The 23,389-nt window shown below is 38.5% G+C and overlaps 1 protein-coding gene across 1 annotated transcript; it reads right to left on the bottom strand.

Moving 5' to 3' along the window:
- Positions 1 to 726: 726 nt before the first annotated feature.
- LOC308103028 (uncharacterized protein) lies at positions 727 to 22,392 on the bottom strand (the record flags this gene model as incomplete). Its single annotated transcript, XM_080452880.1, has 6 exons — positions 22,127 to 22,392; positions 14,747 to 14,884; positions 14,315 to 14,458; positions 5,409 to 5,525; positions 4,341 to 4,873; positions 727 to 810 (listed from the first exon to the last, which is right to left on the bottom strand). The coding sequence occupies exons 1-6, from the start codon at positions 22,356 to 22,358 to the stop codon at positions 727 to 729; spliced, it is 1,248 nt and encodes a 415-aa protein (XP_080309006.1). The 5' UTR covers positions 22,359 to 22,392.
- Between the last annotated feature and the right edge of the window lie 997 nt (positions 22,393 to 23,389).

Below are 23,389 nucleotides of genomic sequence, written 5' to 3'. Positions count from 1 at the left end.
TGACAGTCCTTCCAAACACCCAGCTTACACAGTTCTTATAGTAGACCATTTACCAAAGATGCTATTCTAAATAGTCATATAAGGTATGTACTAAAGATAAGAGCGACGCAAACATAGGTACACATACAAATAGCAACGACCATTCGGCTCAGCTGTTAGATTGACAGCTGTAGCTGTGTTAGAATTAGCACATTCACCAGGCATTCACCAGTCACAACACACTCATGATTACTCTTCTGACTTTAGCAAGGTTACATTTCACAGTTCCATCTAATTTAGATTAATATATGCAACTTAGGGTCCATAATATACGATACATTGAACTACAACGCACGTTCTAACGTGCGCCACAAACGCCAAGTTTTATGACTCTTAAACAAACAAACAGTTCGTCTCTCACCGGCTGCCTCTCCAGCTTTTTATGGCTGCACCAATGCTGCTTTGATGTGTTCTGCGCGACGTTGCTGTTGCAGGACGCACGCTTATTTGTTTGATAATAATGGAGGATTGTGGAGGATTCACCTCCTTCTCCCTTCTCTTCCACTGTGGATTGGTTTATAGGCTTCTTTCAGGTGCGGTGCTTTATAGTGTAGTGACGCTGATTAGTGATTTCAGACAGCTGCCACTCTGTCAATCAGCCCGACTTTTTAACCCTTTGATATCCAGTGAGGATTTCCAAGTTGACTTCACAATAGGAGTGGACTAAGGAGGAACAGGTGTGTAAAGTTAATAGGCTGGAGATGAGGACCTCTGAAATGAGGGCGTGGGCGTGGTCGTGACACTGAACATGTGTTTAGATTTGGGAATAATCTTTAAGAATGTTAACAACACAGATCATCACTTTATTAAATTCACACACCAGAGTAGACTAACCTTGTTTATCATCTATTCTAAACTGACCATTATATTGCACAAAATAATTTTAAAAGTTAACCATTAACATCTTAAGGTTCGCTTTCTTTGGCGAAGACAAAACAGTCAGCATGTTGATGAAGACATTGAAACTTGTGTATATTAAATATCTATGATGATGGACCATCATCATCATCATCATCAAGGTGTATTTTGTTATGAGCCTTTCACATTGAAATAGACCTTTTCCTTTTTAACTGAAGGAGAGCTGGAAGGAGGTGGGAGGTGTTTCTCCACTCCAAGACCAACGTTACATCAACACACTGTCTAGTTTATTACAAATTCACTATATGTGCACAAGGAGCACGTTCAGTAAGAGACTCATTACACCAAAATGTACCACTGTGAGCCACAGGAGGTCATTCCTACCGGTGGCCATTAAACTTGACAACGCTTAGGAGGCATTTAATCGACTGGATTGTACACATTATGTTTAACCAGGGCACTTAGGCCCAAAACAGAATACCAGGCTACACCACCCTGGGATTTTCACTCAGAGAATACCACAAAATTCACAGTTCAGAATACGCAACATCAGGTTTAAAAGAGGAGCAGAGACGTGTGTTTCCAGTTCAAAATATATGCTATTTTATTTAGGCTCAGAGCAGGTGCTTCAATACCTTAATAATTTAAGCAAAAATACTTAACCACATGGAACCTAGATTCATATATTCACAGAAAATAGCCAATCTAGCACCGGAAAAAAGGGCATGTTCTACTGTGATGGACATTGGTTCTTGTACTGTAACATATATATTACTGTGATAGAACAGACCACTAGGACATTGGTTCTCAGACATTTTCAGCTGAGACCCAAAACATACACATGGTGTCTCAGACGTACAAAAAAATCCATTATGAACAACTATTTTAAACACTATTTAACAGTGAACATTGTTGTGAGTTATTTTTTCTTAAAAAACGGCTTGCATTTGCGCCTTGCATTTAACACCTATTTCTATAATTACTACACATTTCTACAGAACCTGTGGATATCCTTGTCATTCTGGGCATAAACAAGAAGTTGAATATTTGAATGATATAGCACACATAGAGGAACTGTAGTGGTGAAACCTTTATTAACTCTCTCAGTGCCAATGAAAAAATAATAATATTGCGAACCATGCCAACTTTTTTCTTTTTTGTTTTCAAAGTAAAAAAAAAGTGCTTAGGAAGCGAGATACAGCCTTTTTCAGTTATAGGTTAAACAAAGAGTGGATGGAGCTGCAAATCTTCAGATAATGATATCTTGGGTTCTGAACACTTTTTTTTAAACTCGGGATTTCTCGTTCTGGCACTGAGGGTATAACCCTAAAACTCGGGATAACTCGGGGTCTGGCACTGAGAGAGTTAAACAAAAACAAAACAAGGGATAAAAGAGGATCTGAGTCTATAAAGACAACTCTATAATGACACAAAACTCTGTAGAATATAAACATGTAATCAAACTAAGCGACGATGTACACTGTCTCCCTGGCATCCACCATATTATTGTGGGATCGCTAAAGCGATCACACTACTGTTATTGTCAACACCGTTTTTTGACGGCTAACTAGTCCTTCATACTTTTAGCTACAAACTCCGTTCCAACTCTTCAACGTTCGGCCTACTCAGGACATGTCGGCTACCATTTGAATTTTTGAAATAATTTGTACTTTTAGAGATATTTCACTTTTTACTTCTAAAAAACTCCCATTCATTTCAATGGAGAAATTCATACTTTTAGATAGAAACTCCGTTCCAACTCTATAACGTTCAGCCTACTTAGGACATATTGGCTACCATTAGAATTTTTTGAAATAATTTGTACTTTTAGAGATATTTCACTTTTTAAATAGTAAAAATACTTAAAAGTTGATAAAAAGAGTAAAAATACTTAAAGTTGTAAAAATTAGTAAAAGCTACTTTAAAGTAAATAAAGTGACTAAAAATACTTTAAAGTAAGTACCTTGATTAAAAATACTTAAGAGTACTTATACTGAGTAAAAATACTTAAAAGCACTCAACATGAGTAAAAATACTTAAAAGTTGAAAAAAATAGTAAAAATACTTAAAAGTTGTAAAAATTAGTAAAAAATACTTTAAAGTAAAAAAACTAAAAATAATTTAAAGTAAATACCCTTTAGAACCTTTCAAACCTTTAGAACCTCTTAAACCTTTAGAACCTCTCAAACCTTTCAAACCTTTCAAACCTTTCAAACCTTTAGAACCTTTCAAACCTTTAGAACCTCTTAAACCTTTAGAACCTCTTAAACCTTTCAAACCTTTCAAACCTTTAGAACCATTCAAAGCTTTAGAACCTTTCAAACCTTTAGAACCTCTTAAACCTTTCAAACCTTTCAAACCTTTCAAACCTTTCAAACCTCTTAAACCTTTCAAACCTTTCAAACCTTTCAAAACTTTAGAACCTTTAAAACCTTTAAAACCTTTCAAACCTTTAAACCTTTCAAACCTTTAACTCTACTAACACTATCAATACTCAATACCATCAACATTCTTAGCGATCCCACACTGTTTCTTCAGGAACAGTACCTTCTAGTTTACTATAATATTGTAACAATCTAAACAACACACAGGTCAACACACAGTGAACAGCTACACACATGCAGCAGCTTGTCAGCACTTTACTGCACCATTATTTACTGCATGTCAATGATAATAATAATTATTAGATGAATATGAATGAATATGATTTGTTAAATCCTGACAAATGTGGACAGACACAGTGATGCTCATATTGTACTACCTGTAGTAACTGAGTATGTAAATGAGCTGGAGGGAATAATGCTATAAAGATAAATAAAAAGAGAATACATTCCATCATGTTGAATAGAAAATAAGATCCATATATAAGATTTTTTTAAAAAACTATTAATGTTTATTTTATTCAGTCGTGTTGATATTGTCAAATGTTATTCCTCTGCTTTAGTGTCCTTGTCATTGTCATCCTGGATTAGACTGAACGATCATATGTCTTAAACTGAAGACATTCCCGCTGTATGAGTCCTCACATGTCTTTTAAGATTACCCATTTCAGTAAAGCCTTTACCACAAACTGTACAAGAAAAGGGCTTTTTGCCTGCATGAGTTCTCATGTGTTTTTTTAGATCATTTGAGATAACAAAGCCTTTACCACAAACTGTACAAGAAAATGGCCTTTCGCCTGTATGAATCATCATGTGTGTTTTTAGATTATCCTTGCGAGCAAAGCCTTTACCACATACTGTACAAGAAAAGGGCTTTTCGCCTGTATGTATCCTCATGTGTTTTTTTAGATCACCCTTGTAAGCACAGCCTTTACCACAAACTGTACAAGAAAAGGTCTTTTCGCCTGTATGAGTCATCATGTGTTTTTTTAGATCACCCTTGTGAGCATAGCCTTTACCACAAACTGTACAAGCAAGGGGCGTTTCCCCTGTGTGAATCACTGTGTGACTCTTAAGATTTCCCTTTGTATTAAACATTTTGCCACACTCTGTACAACTAAAACTTTTCTTCCCTGTGAGACTTGTCATGGAGTGAGTTTGTTTCTGTGATTTCAGGTCCTGGTCCTGGGACAGCTTGCGCTGTCCTCCCACATTGTGTGTCTTGTGTGATTTCAGTGTGTTTAATGCTGACTGATATCCCCTAGTCTCCTCCCACTCATCACTGTCTTCAGTGTCTGATTCAGAACAGTGTGAAGAGAGGAGCTGGTCATTACTAGTTGGTTGTGATGTTCCACAGTCCTCTACATCAACTTGTGTATTCATGTGTTCAGTTGAGGTGCTGGCTACAGGCTCTGTCTCTTCACTTTTCACTGCTAGTAATGTCAACGTTGACCCACCAGTCTCTTCTGGTCTTTCAAGTAGCTCCTCCTCTTCTTCTTTAATCTGTGGATGTTCTGGTTCCTCCTGGACCAGATTGGGGCTCTGCTCCTCTTCAGGTGAAACCTCCTCTTTACACACAGGTACGTGCAGGTAGTCTAGGAAAAAGATACAATGAGACTCTATAAAAGGTTTGAATCTTGTACCTCCACCGCAGTACCTCAGTGACCAGTTGTGGGAAAGTATCAACAAGATTACTCTTTGCCCACATCTTCCAAAGTTTAAATGTGATGGTGCGCTGACTGCGCTCTGTGCTGAAAATAGTGTGGCTGTTGTTTGTTTACATTGCAGCTCTCATAGAAGAGAAGAGACAAGCTGAATGAGAGGTGAATGAGAGGCAGTCCCTATCATTTGAAAGTAATTACTTGTAAATGTTTGATCAGTGAGTCTTCTGCAGCTGGTTAGTTAATACTGAAGTAGAACTAACTGCAAAGCTTCAGTGTGCACAGCTTCATTAATACTTTTACAACCAAACCATTGTCCTATTCATTTAGATAGATGCAAGGGTCCATGCAATGATGTTGTCAAATTGTTAATGCTTAAATCGATGACCCGATTCATATTGAACTTTACACCCTCAGTACCAGCCCACTTTCACCAACAAAATAAAGAAATAGAGTGCTTAAAACTTACTGAGATCCACGTGGTCTTCAGGTTCCTGTTTAAGGTGGTCCTCAGGTTCCTGTTTAATAGAAACAGTCCTGGCTGGAGAACTGATCTTCATCTGCAGACTGGACTCCACACACTGGTCTGGAAGGAAGGAATACAATACACACTTTAATAATAAGGACTTAATAAGGTTGTGACATAAATAAGGACTTCCATAATGAGAACTTTGATGTGACATGAAGGACTAGACGATATAGAGAATATATATATATATATATATTTATAATATTAAAGGGATATTTCACTTTCAAAAAAACTTTTGGTCATTTTATCGTCTACTCAGGCCTTTAGTGAGCCCCCCAGATAGTTTTTAAGTTGCTTGATTCAGTATTTAGATATTTGATATTCATTTTAACAGACACGCCCCCTTCCTATACAAACCCATTGTAACTTCAAACTTAATTTTAACCATGTTAGATTCATCAAAAACACCCGTACTTGGTTCTGGTGACTCACGCTGCCCTCCTAATGCGTGAGGGGGCCATGTTTTTACGATCATTTTTTTCATTTATTTTATTTAATTTTTTGATTGTATTTATTTATTTTTCATTTTCCAAAAACAATATTAAAAATAAATGAAAAAAGTAATTGAAAAAACACGGCCCCCTCGCGTATTAGGGGGGCGGTATGAGTCACCAGAACCAAGGACGGGTGTTTTTGATGAATCTAACATGGTTAAAATGGAGTTTGAAGTTACAATGGGTTTGTATAGGAAGGGGGCGTGTCTGATTAAATGAATATCAAATATCTATATACTGAATTGAGCAACTTAAAAACTGTCTGGGGGGTTCACAAAGGCCTGAGTAGATGATAAAATGACCAAAAGTTTTTTTGAAAGTGAAATATCCCTTTAAACTTTATAAGTAGGTATAATACTAGTGTTGCTGTGAGGTGGAACCCTATTTTGTCAAAATTGTTACTTTTCAGAATTCAAATAAAAAAATAGCAGATCAAAACCTTCTGATCTGCTATTTTTTTGTTAAACTCAGTCATCAAAACGGAGCCTACTGACTAGTCTATTGATCTTAGTATAAGCAGGGTTGGGAAGTAACGGATTACATGTAACGTTGTTACGTAATCATAGTTTTAAAATGTCTTACAGTACATTTTAAAATGTGTAATCTGGATTACAGTAACACGGGTGTTGTAACGGGGGTTACAGGCGGATTACATCCTCCCCTTCCCCTCATCAATTTTACAAACAAGTTATAAATTATTATAACACCAAACAACCACCCGCAAGAGAAGAGCGCACAGACAGAGAGAGAGAGAGAGAGCATGAGAGAGCGCGAGAGAGAGGTTTATTTGTTTATTTGTTTATTTTAATTTGGTTTGCTGTGATCTATTGGGGTGCCACTACACTGGGCCGGTCACCCTGCCCATCTTCCCCCAGCACTGGCCCATATATGCCCAGTATATTTTATTGTTAACCCATTGTTGTTATTACTCATCCCATTGGATGCATTCTCTTTTTATTGATATTGATGTTGATGAGGCCCTATGAAAGAAATAACCTGTTAATTAAATAAAACCTATTTTTACTTTTGTTAAAAAACGTTTCTGCCTTGCTTCTTAAATTGTACACAAACTGTGTGATGGCAGTTACATGTCACAGCCAAATGTATACTTTGTCGTACGACGGGGTCGTGCGGCGAAAATGGCAGATCTACAAGCTCAAAATGCGTCGCATCCCGACACCTTGTGAGCTTGTATACCTGCTATTTTCGACAAGTGGCCCGCTGTACGGCGAAGTATAACTCGAGCTTAAAGGACTGGGGATCTGTTCTCACATTATTGCTTTTCTAGAGCAAATATATCGTCAATCTGTGATTTTTTGGGGCGACGATGTATTATATATTGGCCAATAGGAATATTTTGGCATATCGTTCAACCTTAACTCTTTGACTGCCCTCGACGCGATAACGCGTCAAGTGCTACTTTGTCCAGTTGGCCGTCGACGCGCTCGACGCGTTTTGGGGTTTCAGTGGTTTTACAATAGAGGGGACTTTTCCGCATCTTTTGGTGTCCTTGACTTGTCTGGATCACATAGGGTTAACCAGAAATCACGTGACCAAACCAAAACAAATAAATAGCTCCAAGCAACACAGCTCAGGTCGTTGGGAGTAGGTACGAGTTGAGCAGAGATAGAGACGAGAGACAGAGACAGAGAGAGAGAGAGCGATAGATAGATAGATAGATAGATAGACAGACAGAGAGATAGAGCGATCGTGATAGTGTTAGTGTTTTAGAGTTTGTAGGGAAGGGAGATTTAGTTATATTTAGTTTTAGTTTAGATTTATTGGCATTTATAGGGAAGGGATTTGACTGACAGAGAGAGAGGAGTGAGGGAAAGAGCAGATTTAGTTTATTGTTGTTTTAGAGTTGCTAGGGAAGGGAGATTTAGTTTTAGTTTATTGGCATTTATAGGGAAGGTAGTTGACAGAGAGAGAGAGGAGTAAGGTAAGGGAAAGAGCAGATTTAGTTTATTGTATTTGTATTGTGTGTGTAAAAAAAAAAAAAGAAAAAAAAAACGTTAGTGTAATTGTATTGTATGTTTGTAGTGAGTTGAGAGAAGGGCGTTGAGAGTGAGGAGTGAGGTGAGTGAGTTTATTTAGTTTGTAGTTTATTTCAGTGTTAGTTTTATACAGGCTACAGCCATGCCAAGAAAGTGTAGGCTCAAACGGCCTCTCCCACGGCCTGCTCCGCCGAGTAGCATACCGAGTGCCGCAGGCTCTTTACGGCAGCAAACCCTGGAGGAGTCGATGCAGTATTGGGTCCAAAAAAAGGCCCTGCCGCAGACCGATTCCGAGCTTTCGGGTGAAGATGAACCTCGTGTCGAGGCTGGACCGGAGAGTGTCGGAACCGACACACCTCCACCACGTCGCAGTGCCCGAATCACAACGGATCGGGACTTTCGAGAGCGTCGTGAGGTCGTGGAGTCGCCATTCAATTCTCCATTCAGCTCCACAGTCTCATTCTCAGACGACGTGGATTCCGCGGATGTGTGGGAACCCATGAGAGAGGATCTTCCTGTCCTTGACAGTGGTAAGAAGAACTATTCATTCATACTATTCTTTCATCTGCTTTATATATTGTTCATCGCTCAAACCCAACACGAACGGTGCGCGTAAAAGGCCCGCTGCGCAACTCGCAGCCTAGCCTCCAGATAAAATGACTGTGTATGGCCATAAAACATATAAAATGTATACAAATCCTTTTGTCAAAGGCCCGCTGCGCAATTTGCAGCCTAGCCTCCAGATAAAATGACTGAGTGTATGGCCTTATAACAAAATGTATACAAATCATTTGAAAATGGCAGATCTACAAGCTCACAACGCGTTGCTATAAAAATCATTTGAAAATGGCAGATCTACAAGCTCACAATGCATCGCTTGCGACGTTGTGAGCTTGTAGATATGCTATCTTTTATATTACACCTCAAAGTTGGAGCATGTGTGCAATCTGCTTTATTTGTGTTCATCGCCAGCTCAAATTCGTGTTATGGATGTGCATGTCGTACTGTATAAAATGTATACAAATCCTTCGAAAATATAGTACATTGGATGTCTTATGCTAAAGCAAGAACTATAACATAAGACATCCAACATATATATACAGTCAGCATGCCAATATATATATATATATATGGTGGTAATGATGACATCTACTGGTTATTATAAATCATAGCAGGGAAAATCATGTCATTGAAATATATTCAGCACGGGTGAAGGAGGCCAGGTGCAAACAGCCCCCCTCCCTGCTGTCTTAGATCAAAGCCCTGAACTGAAAACAAAGGTCATGTCATGTAAACAGCAATGTGTACATCTTCATATCATGTCATTGAAATACTATTCAGCACGAGTGAAGGAGGCCAGGTGCAAACAGGCCCCCTCCCTGCATGTGCTTGAACTGTCTTAGATCAAAGCCCTGAACTGAAAACAAAGGTCATGTCATGTAAACCGCAATGTTTACATCTTCATGAGGTTCTGTCAACAAGCATGTTCACTTACCTTTGATGTCATTTCACATCAAAGGGTGGTAAAACTTATTGGTAACCTATGTAGGCTACTGTATCTTTTGATGTGTGGCTTATTGTAAGTAGGTCTGGATAAAGAGGAGCATTGAATTGATTTTGTGTAAATCAGACATTTACCAAACTTCCAAAATCTCACTGTTTTCAGACAATGAGGAGTTGCCTGGTGCCAGTGGGGCTGGGGGCGCTACAGGTGGCTGTGCTGATGTGGGCAGCAGTAGTAGTGACGGTAAGAATCATTTTACCTTACCTTACATCATAAAATCATGGACCAGCCTGAAGACATGGTGGGAGTGTAAATAATTATATATATATTTCCTAAACTATTTTCTATTTTACTACTGTCATTTTAGAGGGGGAGGAGGAGTTGGAGAAGGAGGAGTCTACCTTACCACCTGTTGGCAGATCCAAGAGAGGAGGTAAGAAAAAAGTTCTTGTGCTGAATACTGTGACAGACAATAGTATCTTTTTATATATATTTATTGTGAAAGCAAGCTAAAAGGATGCTCTCTGGAGCAGAAATCTCTGTAGCCTTTTATTTTTCTCCTCCAATGGTATCAGATATGTGAACCATAGTTGTTATCAAACTAATTATCCATCACTTACAGTACCACACAAATGAAAATATATGTATTTTATCACTCCTGTCAAGGCCACATTGAATGTAGGCCACAAGGAACCGTACATGCTAGCAACTGTGTATATGATCTTATAGTTTACTGAGACACTACACTGTCTCTGTATTCTATGATCCTATAGTTTACTGAGATACTACACTGTCTCTATGTATTCTATGATCCTATAGTTTACTGAGACACTACACTGTCTATGTATTCTATGATCCTATAGTTTACTGAGATACTACACTGTCTCTATGTATTCTATGATCCTATAGTTTACTGAGATACTACACTGTCTCTATGTATTCTATGATCCTATAGTTTACTGAGATACTACACTGTCTCTGTATTCTATGATCCTATAGTTTACTGAGATACTACACTGTCTCTATGTATTCTATGATCCTATAGTTTACTGAGACACTACACTGTCTCTGTATTATATGATCTTATACGTTACTGAGACACTACACTGTATCTCTGTATTCTATATGATCCTATAGTTTACTGAGACACTACACTGTCTCTCTGTATTATATGATCTTACCACTTCACATACATTTTCTAAGTATGCATAGGGCTTCACATTATAAACTATATATACAGTCTACACAATAGTCATTATAAATCATAGCAGGGTCTACAAAGGTATAGGTAAAACAACTATACAACACCATTTAGTTAGAAAAGGGATACCAGTATACATATAAAAAACAATACCATTCGATGTTCAAGGTTGTACTTTATAGTAATTATGTATTCTATAATTTACAGGTCGGCAACAGAGCAGAGGTGGAGCTTGTGGCAGGCCGGGTGGTAAACGAGGTGCAGGACGAGGTGCAGGACGTGGTAAAGGACGTGGGGGACCCAGTCCAGCTGCAGATGAGTGGAAAACTGGGGACTGGTATCCAAGACACATCCCCTTCACTGCAGACCCTGGACCTTGTGGTGCTGCTGCGGCTCTCCAGTCTGAGAACGCAGTGGACTTCCTGCAGCTCTTCATGTCTGACGAGCTCCTCGAACAGATTGTCCTTCAGACAAATTTGTATGCTGACCAGTGCATAGCAGCCGTCACGGAAATGCAGACTCATGCTCGAGCTCGTGATTGGCTCCCTGTTGACGTCCCAGAACTGAAGATCTTCTTAGGGCTCCATTTTCTGACTGGCATCATTCGAAAGCCAGAGCTTTCGATGTACTGGTCGACTGAAGACATCTTCTCTACCCCCTTCTTCAACAAAACAATGAGTCGCAACAGGTTTCAAATTCTCCAGCGTTTCCTTCATTTCACTGACAATGCTACACCTGTACCTGGCAAGGACAGGATGTTCAAAATCCGCCCAGTTTTAGATCACATTGTCCACAAATTTCGTGAAATGTACCAACCAAACAAAAACATTTGTATAGATGAAGGTACATTGCTGTTTAGGGGTAGGCTTAGTTTCAAGGTGTACAATCCCATGAAACCTGTGAAATATGGCATAAAATCCTACATCCTGTGCGACTCTGAGACAGGATATTGTTTCAACATGAGGCCATACTGCGGTCGTGGAGAAGAACAGATTCCCCTGGTTGACACAGTGGTCGGCCTTCTGGATGGTTTAGCCGGTAATGGCCACAGATTATACATGGACAATTTCTACAACTCGGTAGGCATGTGTGACATACTGCTAAACCTCCAGACCCATGTCTGCGGCACACTGCGGCGGAACCGAGGCGAACCACCACTCATTCGAGAGCTCACTACTGCTGACCTGAAAGCTGGAGAGATCATTACAAGGCACAACAACAAGGTGATGGTCTTGGGGTGGCGGGACAAGAACATTGTGAGAATGATCTCCACTTTCCATGAGAACGAGACCGAGAACGTCACAGTATGGCAGAAAGGCCAGAAGGGTGAGCAGAGTCAGAGAGTGGATAAATTGAAGCCCTCTTGTGTTGTCGCATACAACAAGTCCATGAACGGGGTGGATAGATTGGACCAGAGCATTACGTACTACCCGTTTGTCCGAAAGTCCAACAAATGGACAAACAAATTTGTAACCTATCTGTTTGAAATTTGTATGCACAATGCATTTATCATTTACAGGAACAAGCATCCACAGGGCGAATGCAAATGTCTTCTAGACTTCATGAAATGCGTGATAAAGTCCTGGACCAGCCCACCCCAGCCCGCCCAGAGAGCTGCTGGGGGTGAGCTAGAAGGGAGAAATGCCCCTCCACCTGTAGTGGCGCCTAGGCCAGAAAGGGCACCCTTCCGCGACCCTCAGTCTAGGCTGGAGCCCGACTTGAAAGGCCATGTACTGGCAAAGTTTCCTCCCACCGCCGGAAGTGAGGGACCACGCAGGCGATGCAGGGTTTGCTCTATACCACCCATCCGGAGCGAGACGAGGTGGTACTGTAAACAATGCAATGTGGCCTTGCACCCGGAGGAGTGTTATAGTAAGTACCACTCAGAGCCACAGTACATGCCAACTGATACAAAATCAAAGCGATTCAAAGCGTTGTGAGCTTGTAGATCGGCTAAGTGAATATGTATGTCAGAATCAGAATCAGTTTTATTGTCACATCACAGGTTTACAAGGTAAAAAAGTGGGTGAAATTCTTTTGTGTCCTTTACCACGTCCTGCACCTCTGCCTGCCATGTATATATCTAAAGTTTTCAAATAATTTGTGCACCTCTGCCTGCCATGTATATATCTAAAGTTTTCAAATAATTTGTGGAGTAAAAGTACAATGTTTGTCTCTGAGATGTAGTGGAGTATTGAAAACTGTGGTAAAGTTTTACATTTCTGTACAATAACAATAACCTGTCCTGTACACAAGTTACAATAAAGTACAACCTTGAACATCGAATGGTATTGTTTTTTATATGTATACTGGTATCCCTTTTCTAACTAAATGGTGTTGTATAGTTGTTTTACCTATACCTTTGTAGACCCTGCTATGATTTATAATGACTATTGTGTAGACTGTATATATAGTTTATAATGTGAAGCCCTATGCACACTTAGAAAATGTATGTGAAGTGGTAAGATCATATAATACAGAGACAGTGTAGTGTCTCAGTAAACTATAGGATCATAGAATACATAGAGACAGTGTAGTGTCTCAGTAAACTATAGGATCATAGAATACAGAGACAGTGTAGTGTCTCAGTAAACTATAAGATCATATAATACAGAGACAGTGTAGTGTCTCAGTAAACTATAGGATCATAGAATACAGAGAGACAGTGTAGTGTCTCAGTAAAAGTGCAATGTTTGTCTCTGAGATGTAGTGGAGTATAGACCCTGCTATGAATGATTTATAATGACCACTAGATGTCATCATTGCCAATTACTATTGTAGGCTGTATATAGTTTATATTCTGTTTCATGCCATTGATGTTGTGTGTGTGTGTGTGTGTGTGTGTGTGTGTGTGTGTGTGTGTGTGTGTGTGTGTGTGTGTGTGTGTGTGTGTGTGTGTGTGTGTGTGTGTGTGTGTGTGTGTGTGTGTGTGTGTGTGTGTGTGTGTGTGTGTGTGTGTTTGTATATATATATATATATAGTATTTGTGACACAAACAGATATGCAATAGATTTAGTGCACTGAAAGATGCACTGGGCTGACACTTCACAACTGATCTTTGAATGTAAAACTCTGTAAAAAAAAAAGTACCTTTTTTTTTTTTTTTTTTGTAATTAGTTTGATAACAACTAAGGTTCACATATCTGATACCACGGAGGAGAAAAATAAAAGGCTACAGAGAGATTTCTGCTCCAGAGAGCATATTTCACTAAAAGCTTGTTATCTCCGGTTTGCACTTGAAAAGGGCTGATTTTGCTGAAACCAAGCTCTACTCAACTGCTGATAAGTAAGGAACCGTACATGCTAGCAACTCACTTTTTTCCCCGGGTAAAGTAGACAGCCACACCTCTCTTTTGAGATATTTTGTGTAATTTTTGTCAAAACACAACATGTTCTGTGAACCTTCAAAGATGGGGGAAAATGCTCAGAATCTCTGGCACTGGGCTGACACTTTACTGAAAAACTCTGGCAGTCAAAGAGTTAATAACTATCCTGTACAACTTTACAACAGGTTTAAACTACCAGTAAATAAAAAAGTATATACCTATCCCGTACAAGCAGATACTACAGGTTGTAAAGCAAATAAAACAGTATATACCTATCCCGTACAACTTTACTACAGGTTGTAAAGTAAATAAAACATTATATACCTATCCTATACAACTTTACAACAGGTTGCATCGTTGCATCAAACAGTCCACGTCCCTCGTCCGTCTCTCGCTGTTCTTCTGGAAATGTTGAAGATGTTTGGGAGGCAATCTCTCTAGGTACTGTAGACCTCTCCCTGTGGTGCTCTGTGGAAATAACCAGTAGAAAGAACTTTTACCTTACATATAACATGTAATCAAATCAAACTATAGATGTTTACCATGTTCTGTTCAGTTGAAAGGTGCAGTCACTAGGTATGCTAAGTGCTAGAATAATTGCCTCCATCCTGCCTTGTGATGCGTTGTGAGCGTGTAGATCAACTAATTTAGCTATTTAAAAAAGAAAAAAAAAAAGTGATTTGTGAGTCCGGGTGTTTCGGAATTAATGGCGGATAGTTTTCGCTTTTCACTGCTAGTAATGTCATGTTGACCCACCAGCCTCTTCTGGTCTTTCAAGTAACTCCTCCTGATCTTCTTTAATCTGTGGAGGTTCTGGTTCCTCCTGAACCAGATTGGGGCTCCACTCCTCTTCAGGTGAAATCTCCGCTTTACACACAAGTACATGCAGGAAATCTAGGAAAAAGATACAATGAGACTCTGTAAAAGGTTTGACCTCCACTGCAGTACCTCAGTGACCAGTTGTGGCTGTAAAAAGTATCAACAAGATTACTCTTTGCCCACATCTTCAAATATTTTATTTGATGGTTGTACAAACTCTTGTTTTATTGTTTTATTGGATCTTGTTTATTCGATACACCTATTTGTTTTAGCTCTTGCTCATTTGATTTTCCTATTTTGTCTCATCTGTTTATGAAATTAGGTAGCTGATATATTGCACTTTTACTTTAGCACTAGGTATACTCTTGGTTGCTTGTTTTAGAAGAGAATGCACTTAATGCTTCTGGTGATTCGTAGTTTAGTTCCCTACCTATGTTGAATGCACTTATTGTAAGTCGCTTTGGATAAAAGCGTCTGCTAAATGACTGTAATGTAATGTAATGTAATGGTGCGCTGACTGCAATCTGTACTGCAAATAGTGGCCGTTGTTTGTTTACATTCTAGCTCTCATAGAAGATGCGAGACAAGCACGTTGACGCACGTTGATGACGTAACGCAAGATGGCGGCGCCCTGAACACCGCCGGCTTGCTGATGGGGAAAACTAAAACTTTCTAACTCAACGGAGTAGAAATAAGAAGAAAGAGGATGAGTCAGGGAACAAAGAAGACACGTGCAAATCCTATGATGGAAAACGATATTGACGAGATCCGTAAGTCGCTCGGACTTTTGACATCGGAGATGTCCAAAGTGACGAAACAGCTAAAAGCGCTAACGGAGCTCGTGAGTGAAGTCAAACAGCTCAAAGACCTGATCCAGGAGAAGGACAAGACCATCGACCATCTTGAGCGAAGAGTACACGACTTGGAGCAGTACACACGAATGGAAGATGTCATTATTACAGGATTAGACGTCAAACCTCGCACATATGCAAGGGCTGCAGCTGTGGGAGGAAACGTCGGTGAGGACGCTGTACAAGAAGATCTACAAACGCTGGAGATGCAGGTTGTGCAATTTTTTGAGGGTAAAGATATCGACCTCGACGCAAACGGCATCTCGGCGTGTCACACCCTTCCTCGAAAAGACCGCTCGGCCAAACCTGCCATCATTATAAGGTTTGTGAACCGAAAACACAAAACCCAACTACTGATGCAGGGGAAGAAGCTGAAGGGCTCCCAGGTCTACTTGAATGAGCACCTAACCAAAAAGAATGCTGAGATAGCAAGAGAGGCTCGCTTCTTGAGGAAAGATGGCAAGATCAAGGCAACATGGACCCGAAATTGCAAGGTGCTAATAAAGCTGAATGGATCTACTCCTGAGGAAGCCAAGACCATAACGGTAAGAGAACTGAAAGACCTTGATGCATATAGATAATGTTGCTGTCTCCTCTAAGAAAGTTATGGCCTGGAGGGCTCAGGATGGATATGTAGCTATGGAGCTAGCGCTGACATTATTTATCTATTTTCCTTTTGGACTGTTTTTGGGGGTTTTGACCTTTTTGGCATGGCATGAACAGGGATTTCCTTTTTTTATCAGAAGGAAAGATGGAGCTTCTCTGTGTTCTTCCCCCCTCTTACTTATTTTTCTATATGCATTTTGCATGGACGTCCAGGATTTTTGCATGGATTTTTTTGTTTTGCATGGTTTTTGCTGTTTTTCTGTTTTTCTATATGCATTTTGCATGGACATCCAGGATTTTTGCATGGATTTTTTTGTTTTGCATGGGTTTTGCTGTTTTGCTGTTTTTCTATCTATATTTTGCATGGACATCCAGGATTTTTGCATGTTTTTTTTTGTTTTGCATGGTTTTTGCTGTTTTTCTGTTTTTCTATATGCATTTTGCATGGACATCCAGGATTTTTGCATGGATTTTTTTGTTTTGCATGGGTTTTGCTGTTTTGCTGTTTTTCTATCTATATTCTGCATGGACATCCAGGATTTTTGCATGGATTTTTTTGTTTTGCATAGGTTTTGCTGTTTGCATGTTCTTTATTTTTTGTTTCCCTTTTTGGATGGAACTTTTGCTTGTTTCTGGATATATTTGGGAAGGATAATGCCCCTGCTAAAGAAATGGCAAATTCTATATATATTTTCTTTTGTGTATGGATATATGACCCGTTCTGGGTTGGACCCATGGCTCTATGGGGAATCTTACCATACCAAATGGTATGCAAAGATTTTGTGGAAGGACTTTTGTAACAACAATGGCTAGTTTAGATGAATTTATGTTCCCTTTTAGGGACATTGACGATGATGAATTAGAATTTACTGTTAATAATTACTATAGGGATGATTCCATACACCAACTGTACTCACATTATGAAAACCTTAACTTAAAAACTTTCGATCATATGGAATACAAAATGCATGATTTTGGTAACGACATAGATCCTGAAAATAACTTCTTTAATAGTATAGCTAATACCTGTGAGTACTACACCGATGAGCAATTTAAAAATGTTAAAATGGAGGGTGCCTTTTCAATAATCCACTTCAATAGTAGGAGTCTGTACAAAAACTACACAGAAATTGAGAAATATCTGAGGCAATTTAACAAATTCAATGTAATTGCAGTCTCTGAGACATGGCTAGAAAAAGGTAAAGGTTATAATGTGGGAATGGAGGGATATGAGCTGTTCACAATGGATAGGACCTGTGCAAAAGCTGGAGGGGTTGCATTATATGTGGATGTGGCTCTAAGATGCAACATGATTCCATCAATGTCAACCACCATTGATGGAATTATGGAATGCATAACAGTTGAAATTGTTGTTGCGGAATCTAAAAATATAAGTATCAGCTGTGTGTATAGGACCCCGGGATCTTGTATAGATACATTTAATCAGAAAATAGATAGTATATTTAGTAATATTAATAATAAAGGGCAAATAATATGTGGGGACTTCAATGTGGACCTTCTAAACCCTCATGGGAATTCAAAAATAGCAGATTTTATCAATACAATGTATAGTATAAGTCAGTTCCCATTAATCACTAAACCCAGTAGAATTACAATAAATACAGCCACATTGATTGATAATATATATACAAATACAATAGAATGCCAAGCCACTGCTGGATTACTCATAAATGACATAAGTGACCATCTCCCTGTTTTTGGTATTTTCAACCACCTACTAAAAAAGGAAAAAAATATCCAAATGCACAACCATAAGATGAGTAGATGTAGAACGCCTGAATCTGTTGTTGCCCTTAGGGTGGACCTGAGCATACAAACCTGGGATGAGGTCTATGCCACAAATGACCCTGACCAGGCCTATGAGGCCTTCCAGTCCATTATACTCAAGCTTTATGATAAACATTGTCCGTTGAGAAAGTCTACATTCAAGAACAAAGCCAGGCAGAATAGGCCATGGATAACCAAAGGCCTAGAAAATGCGTGTAAAAAAAAAAACCTATTATATAAATTATATATGAAACATAGAACAAAAGAAGCAGAAAATAGATATAAAACATATAAAAATAAATTAATAAGTATTTTACGATTAAAAAAGAAGGAATATTATTATATGAAACTGGAACAGCACAGGAGTAACATCCAAGGGACATGGAAGATACTAAATAGTATAATTAAAAAAGGTAATGTAAGTAACGATTACCCAAATCACTTTATTAAAGATAATATAATTATAAATAAAACTAAGGAAATAGCTGATGAATTTAATACTTTTTTTGTGAATGTTGGGCCTACTCTTGCAAAGGATATTGTAGAGCAGAGAGACTGTGATGGTTTAAATGAAAGAATTATCAAAAATAATCAAAACTCAATTTTCATCAGGAGTGTTCACGAAAGTGAAATCCTGGAAATTGTTCAACACTTTAAAAATAAGAAGTCAACGGACTACACGAATATAGATATGATGCTGGTCAAGGATATTATAGACTGTATAGTAACACCATTTACATATATCTGTAACCAATCTTTTTTGACCGGCATTTTTCCGAGCAAAATGAAGACCGCCAAAGTGGTTCCTATCTTCAAGAGCGGGGATAAATATAACTTCACTAATTACAGACCAATATCTCTGCTCTCACAATTTTCAAAAATACTAGAAAAACTGTTTGTGACTAGGCTTGACAGTTTCATAGAAAAACACAATTTACTAAGTAATCATCAGTACGGATTCAGGTCAAACAGGTCCACCTCCATGGCAGTTACAGAACTGGTAGAATCAATATCGACAGCAATTGATAATAATGAATATACAGTGGGGGTTTTTATTGATTTACGAAAAGCATTTGATACGATCGACCATGGTTTGCTATTAAAAAAAATGGAAAGATATGGTATTAGAGGAACCGCCAATGCATGGTTAAATAGTTACCTTAGCAACAGAAACCAGTTTGTACACATGAACAGTGTTGACTCGGACAAACTTAACATCACTTACGGAGTCCCACAAGGCTCTGTACTGGGACCCAAACTGTTCATAATGTATATTAATGATATATGTGAAGTATTGAAACATCTAAATTGTGTACTGTTCGCGGATGACACTAGCCTGTATTGCTCAGGAAAACACCTAGAGCAGCTCCTGGATACAGTAGAAAGTGAGCTAAGTATATTAAAAAAATGGTTTGATATTAATAAATTGTCACTAAACATAAGCAAAACTAAATTTATCATTTTTGGAAATAGGAAAATAGATAAACAGGTCAAAATCAAATTTGATGATGTTGAAATTGATCAAGTTGTTGAGAATAAATTTCTGGGAATCACAATTGACAGCAAACTGAATTGGAAATCACACATTAACTCCGTAAGAACTAAATTATCGAAAACAATTGCTATACTGTATAAAATGAAACCAATCTTGGACCAGAACTCACTCTACTTACTGTATTGCTCTCTCATACTTCCACACATCAGTTATTGTGTGGAGGTATGGGGGAGCAACTACAAATCTAATATCCATCCAATATTTCTACTCCAAAAAAAAGCCATCAGAATTGTCAATCATGCAGAGTACTACACACCTACAAATTCACTTTTTATTCATTCAAACACCCTAAAACTACATGATCTTGTTGACCTTAATACTGCAGCCATAATGTACAAAGCACATAACCATCTGCTTCCGCAATGTATCCAGGAGCTGTTTGAGCCAAGAGAGAGTAGGTATAACCTAAGGGGATTTGGTATCTTTAAGGGGACTAAGGCAAGAACTAATAAAAAAGGTAGATGCATAAGTGTCAGAGGGGTTAATCTTTGGAACGGTTTGGACGATGAATTAAAAAAATGTAGTTCCATAAATAAATTTAAAAGAATGTATAAATCTAAAATAATAGATAAATATAGAACATTAATGTAAATTATAAATACTTGAAGGAATGTTAGCTTTGCTTGATTATCTTATAAATTATATCGTAATTACATACTAAGTATGTATTATAAATTATTATACAAATTGATTACTATAGTATTATATTATATATTATATATATATATGATTATATATTATACTATAGTAAGGATATTGTAATATGATAATTCAAGAATTCTGTAAGTCTTGTCTTTTTGGTTGTTGTGATCACGTTTGTCTTGTTTTCTTTTTTTCTCTGTTGTGTTAATCTTCTCTTTTGTCAGTTTTCTCGTTTTTTTTTTTTTTTTTCTTGTTTTCGTAGTTTTTCTTTTTTCCTTTACGTCAATTTGTTTTGTGTGCAAAGGGATAGGCAAAATAAGCCATTGGCTTCAGCCTACTCCTTTTTGATCTTAATCATACATGATATGATATGATGATATGTCGAATACATTTAATGTACCCTGCTAAGATCAAAATAAAATACTACTACTACTACTACAAGCTGAATGAGCGGTGAATGAGAGGCAGTCCCTATTATCTTTAAATTAAATACTAAATACTAAATGTTATATCAGTGAGTCTTCTGCAGCTGGTTAGTTAATACTGAAGTAAAATTAACTGCACGGCTTCAGTGACCATGCCGCAATATTTGCCCTTGTCGACATCTTGTTTGATAGAGTCGTTCAAATAGAGAAGGCATGTGTCAGTGGAGTGGTTTGTTCTGAAACCAGATTGGAATTTGTAGATTAGATTTTTCTCGGCAAGATACTTATCGACCTGTTCATAGACTATTTTTTCCATGACTTTCGAGATGGATTTAAAGGGATACTTCACTTTCGGGCCGGGGACACATTTAAAAAAAATATTAAAAATAAATGAAAAAAGTTATGGAAAATTCATGGCCCCCTCACACATTAGTAGGACACTGCGTGTCGTGAGGGGGCCATGAATTTTCCATAACTTTTTTCATTTATTTTTAATATTTTTTTTAAATGTGTCCCCCGGCGGAAAGTGAAGTATCCCTTTAAGAATAGAAATAGGGCGGTAGTTGCCAGGGTCTAATTTGTTTCCTTTTTTGTACAGAGGGGTCACCCTTGCTTTTTTGAAATCGTTAGGGACCCGTCCCTGTATGATGGAGAGGTTTATTATGTGGGTAATGATTGGAGCAATGGAGCCGGCTGAGTCTTTTAGAAATTTGGCGGGGATATTGTCGAGGCCTGTGGCTCTGTGTTGACGAAGAGCACTCAATTTTTTAAACACCTCTTCTGTTTTCACAGGGGAGAGTTTAAAATCATCTTTGCGTACACCCTGTTTTTCGTAAAATGAGTCAACATACTCTTCACCATAGCACCCAGAGTGAGGGGGTAGTTTTTCAACCAAATCTGAGGTTATGGTCGTGAAGAATATGTTGAGGATTTTACTCACTTCATGTTTGGATGTGGTGAGAGTGTCATTCACCTTGAGGCTTATGTTTGTAAACCTGGTTTTCAATTTCTTGCTGCAGCCTAGTAGGTTGTTGAATAGCTTCCAAAGCTCTCGTGGTTTGCTTTGATTTTCCTCAATTTTGTAATCGAGGAAGCTTTTTTCTGCTAATAGGAGCATGCCATTAACCTTGTTTCTTAGCTTGTTTTTTTCTTTTTCAAGTTTAGCTACGTGGGATTCGAGACCTTTGTTAAAACATTTGGCGAGTTTGATCCTACCTTTATGAAACTCAGAACACTTTTTGAGTTGGCAGTAAGGATGTCCGAATTCACCCATGGTACCGAGCGGGTTTTGACCCTGATGGTTTTCATGGGAGCCACACTGTCCAAAATTTGAATGAATTTGGTTTTGAAACCAAGCCAAGATTTGTCTACATACATGCAGTGTGATGCTGTGTATGTAACACACATACATGCAGTGTGTAGTGTGATGCTGTGTGTGTAACAGACATACCTGCAGTGTGTAGTTCGGTGTTGTGTAGTGTCTCTATCTCTCTCTGGAAGAGGTTGCACATGAACTCTGCAGCCGCACTGAGGCGCTCCAACACAATTACTCTGAGAAGCTTCACACAACAAACATCAGCACCACGCTGCTGTTTGTCCAAAACACACAATATCTCCTCTCCCACCGACATCATGTGTTCATTTATCTTCAGCTGTACAGACTCCATAGTTTTTACCTCCATTATGAGACGGTTTAAACCTCCTTTGTGAGACGGTTTTCACCTCCTTTGTGAGACAGTTTTCACCTCCATTATGAGACGGTTTTCACCTCCTTTATATTATGAGACGGTTTTCATCAGGCGCTATGATGTTCCAACGCAATGAAGAACCAAACTTTCCTTTGTTGTGAAAAACAACACGCTCTGCTTGCGGAGGTTCCGGATCAACGTGTTTAACGCATGCGCAATAATGTATCCAGGCACTGTTGCTTTAATGCCTTTCGCCACCTGGTGGAGGAGATGTGTAACTGTCACAATGATAGACAGAGAGAGACAGACAGACAGACAGACAGACAGACAGACATACTGTTGTTTAAAATATATCTATGCATCTAGGCATCCATCTACGAAAATAGCCGATCTGGAAGCTCACAAGGTGTCGAGCTTGTAGATTTGTTTCTGCTAATGTTGTAGAAAAGAAAAGTGTAGAAAGAAACGTGAATAAAATAGCCTACAATATGCAAGTATAATCAATATGGTTTTTAATTTTTCAGAGGCGAACATGACGACCTGCTCACATTATTGAGTCATTTAAAAATTGCGAACAACAGCAAAGTTAACTAATCAAATAATGCTCAAACATATCTACATACTACAGCGTCACAATATTTAATCAAACCTGTAATTACATCTCTCTCATAAGGTAGGCTATGTACAGTGGTTCTCAACCTATGGGTCGAAACCCCCAGGGTCTTTGTTATGTGTGTGATTTTGGGGGGTTGTCCCCAGATAACAGTGAAGTGATAATTTAAGGACAAATAAAAAGAAGAAAGACAACAAAGAAAAAGACCATTACAGCATAAAAAGTAATCAACAAACTAACTGATCAAACATTGGCCAAATTGTCAAATAGCATAAGAAAGAGGCAAACATTTTGAAAATAGCCGATCTTCAAGCTCACAACGCGAGGCGTTTGTGAGCTTGTAGATGAATTGCTGCCCATTTTCCCAGTAGTCTAATCTTTTGTTATACAATGGCTCCTTAATCACTCTTAA

Source organism: Gymnoscopelus braueri (genome assembly GCF_963280865.1).
Source record: "Gymnoscopelus braueri genome assembly, chromosome: 16".
Classification (NCBI taxonomy): Eukaryota; Metazoa; Chordata; class Actinopteri; order Myctophiformes; family Myctophidae; genus Gymnoscopelus; species Gymnoscopelus braueri.
The sequence above is the reverse complement of the archived record's forward strand: the minus strand, read 5'-3'. Positions and strand labels throughout refer to the sequence as shown.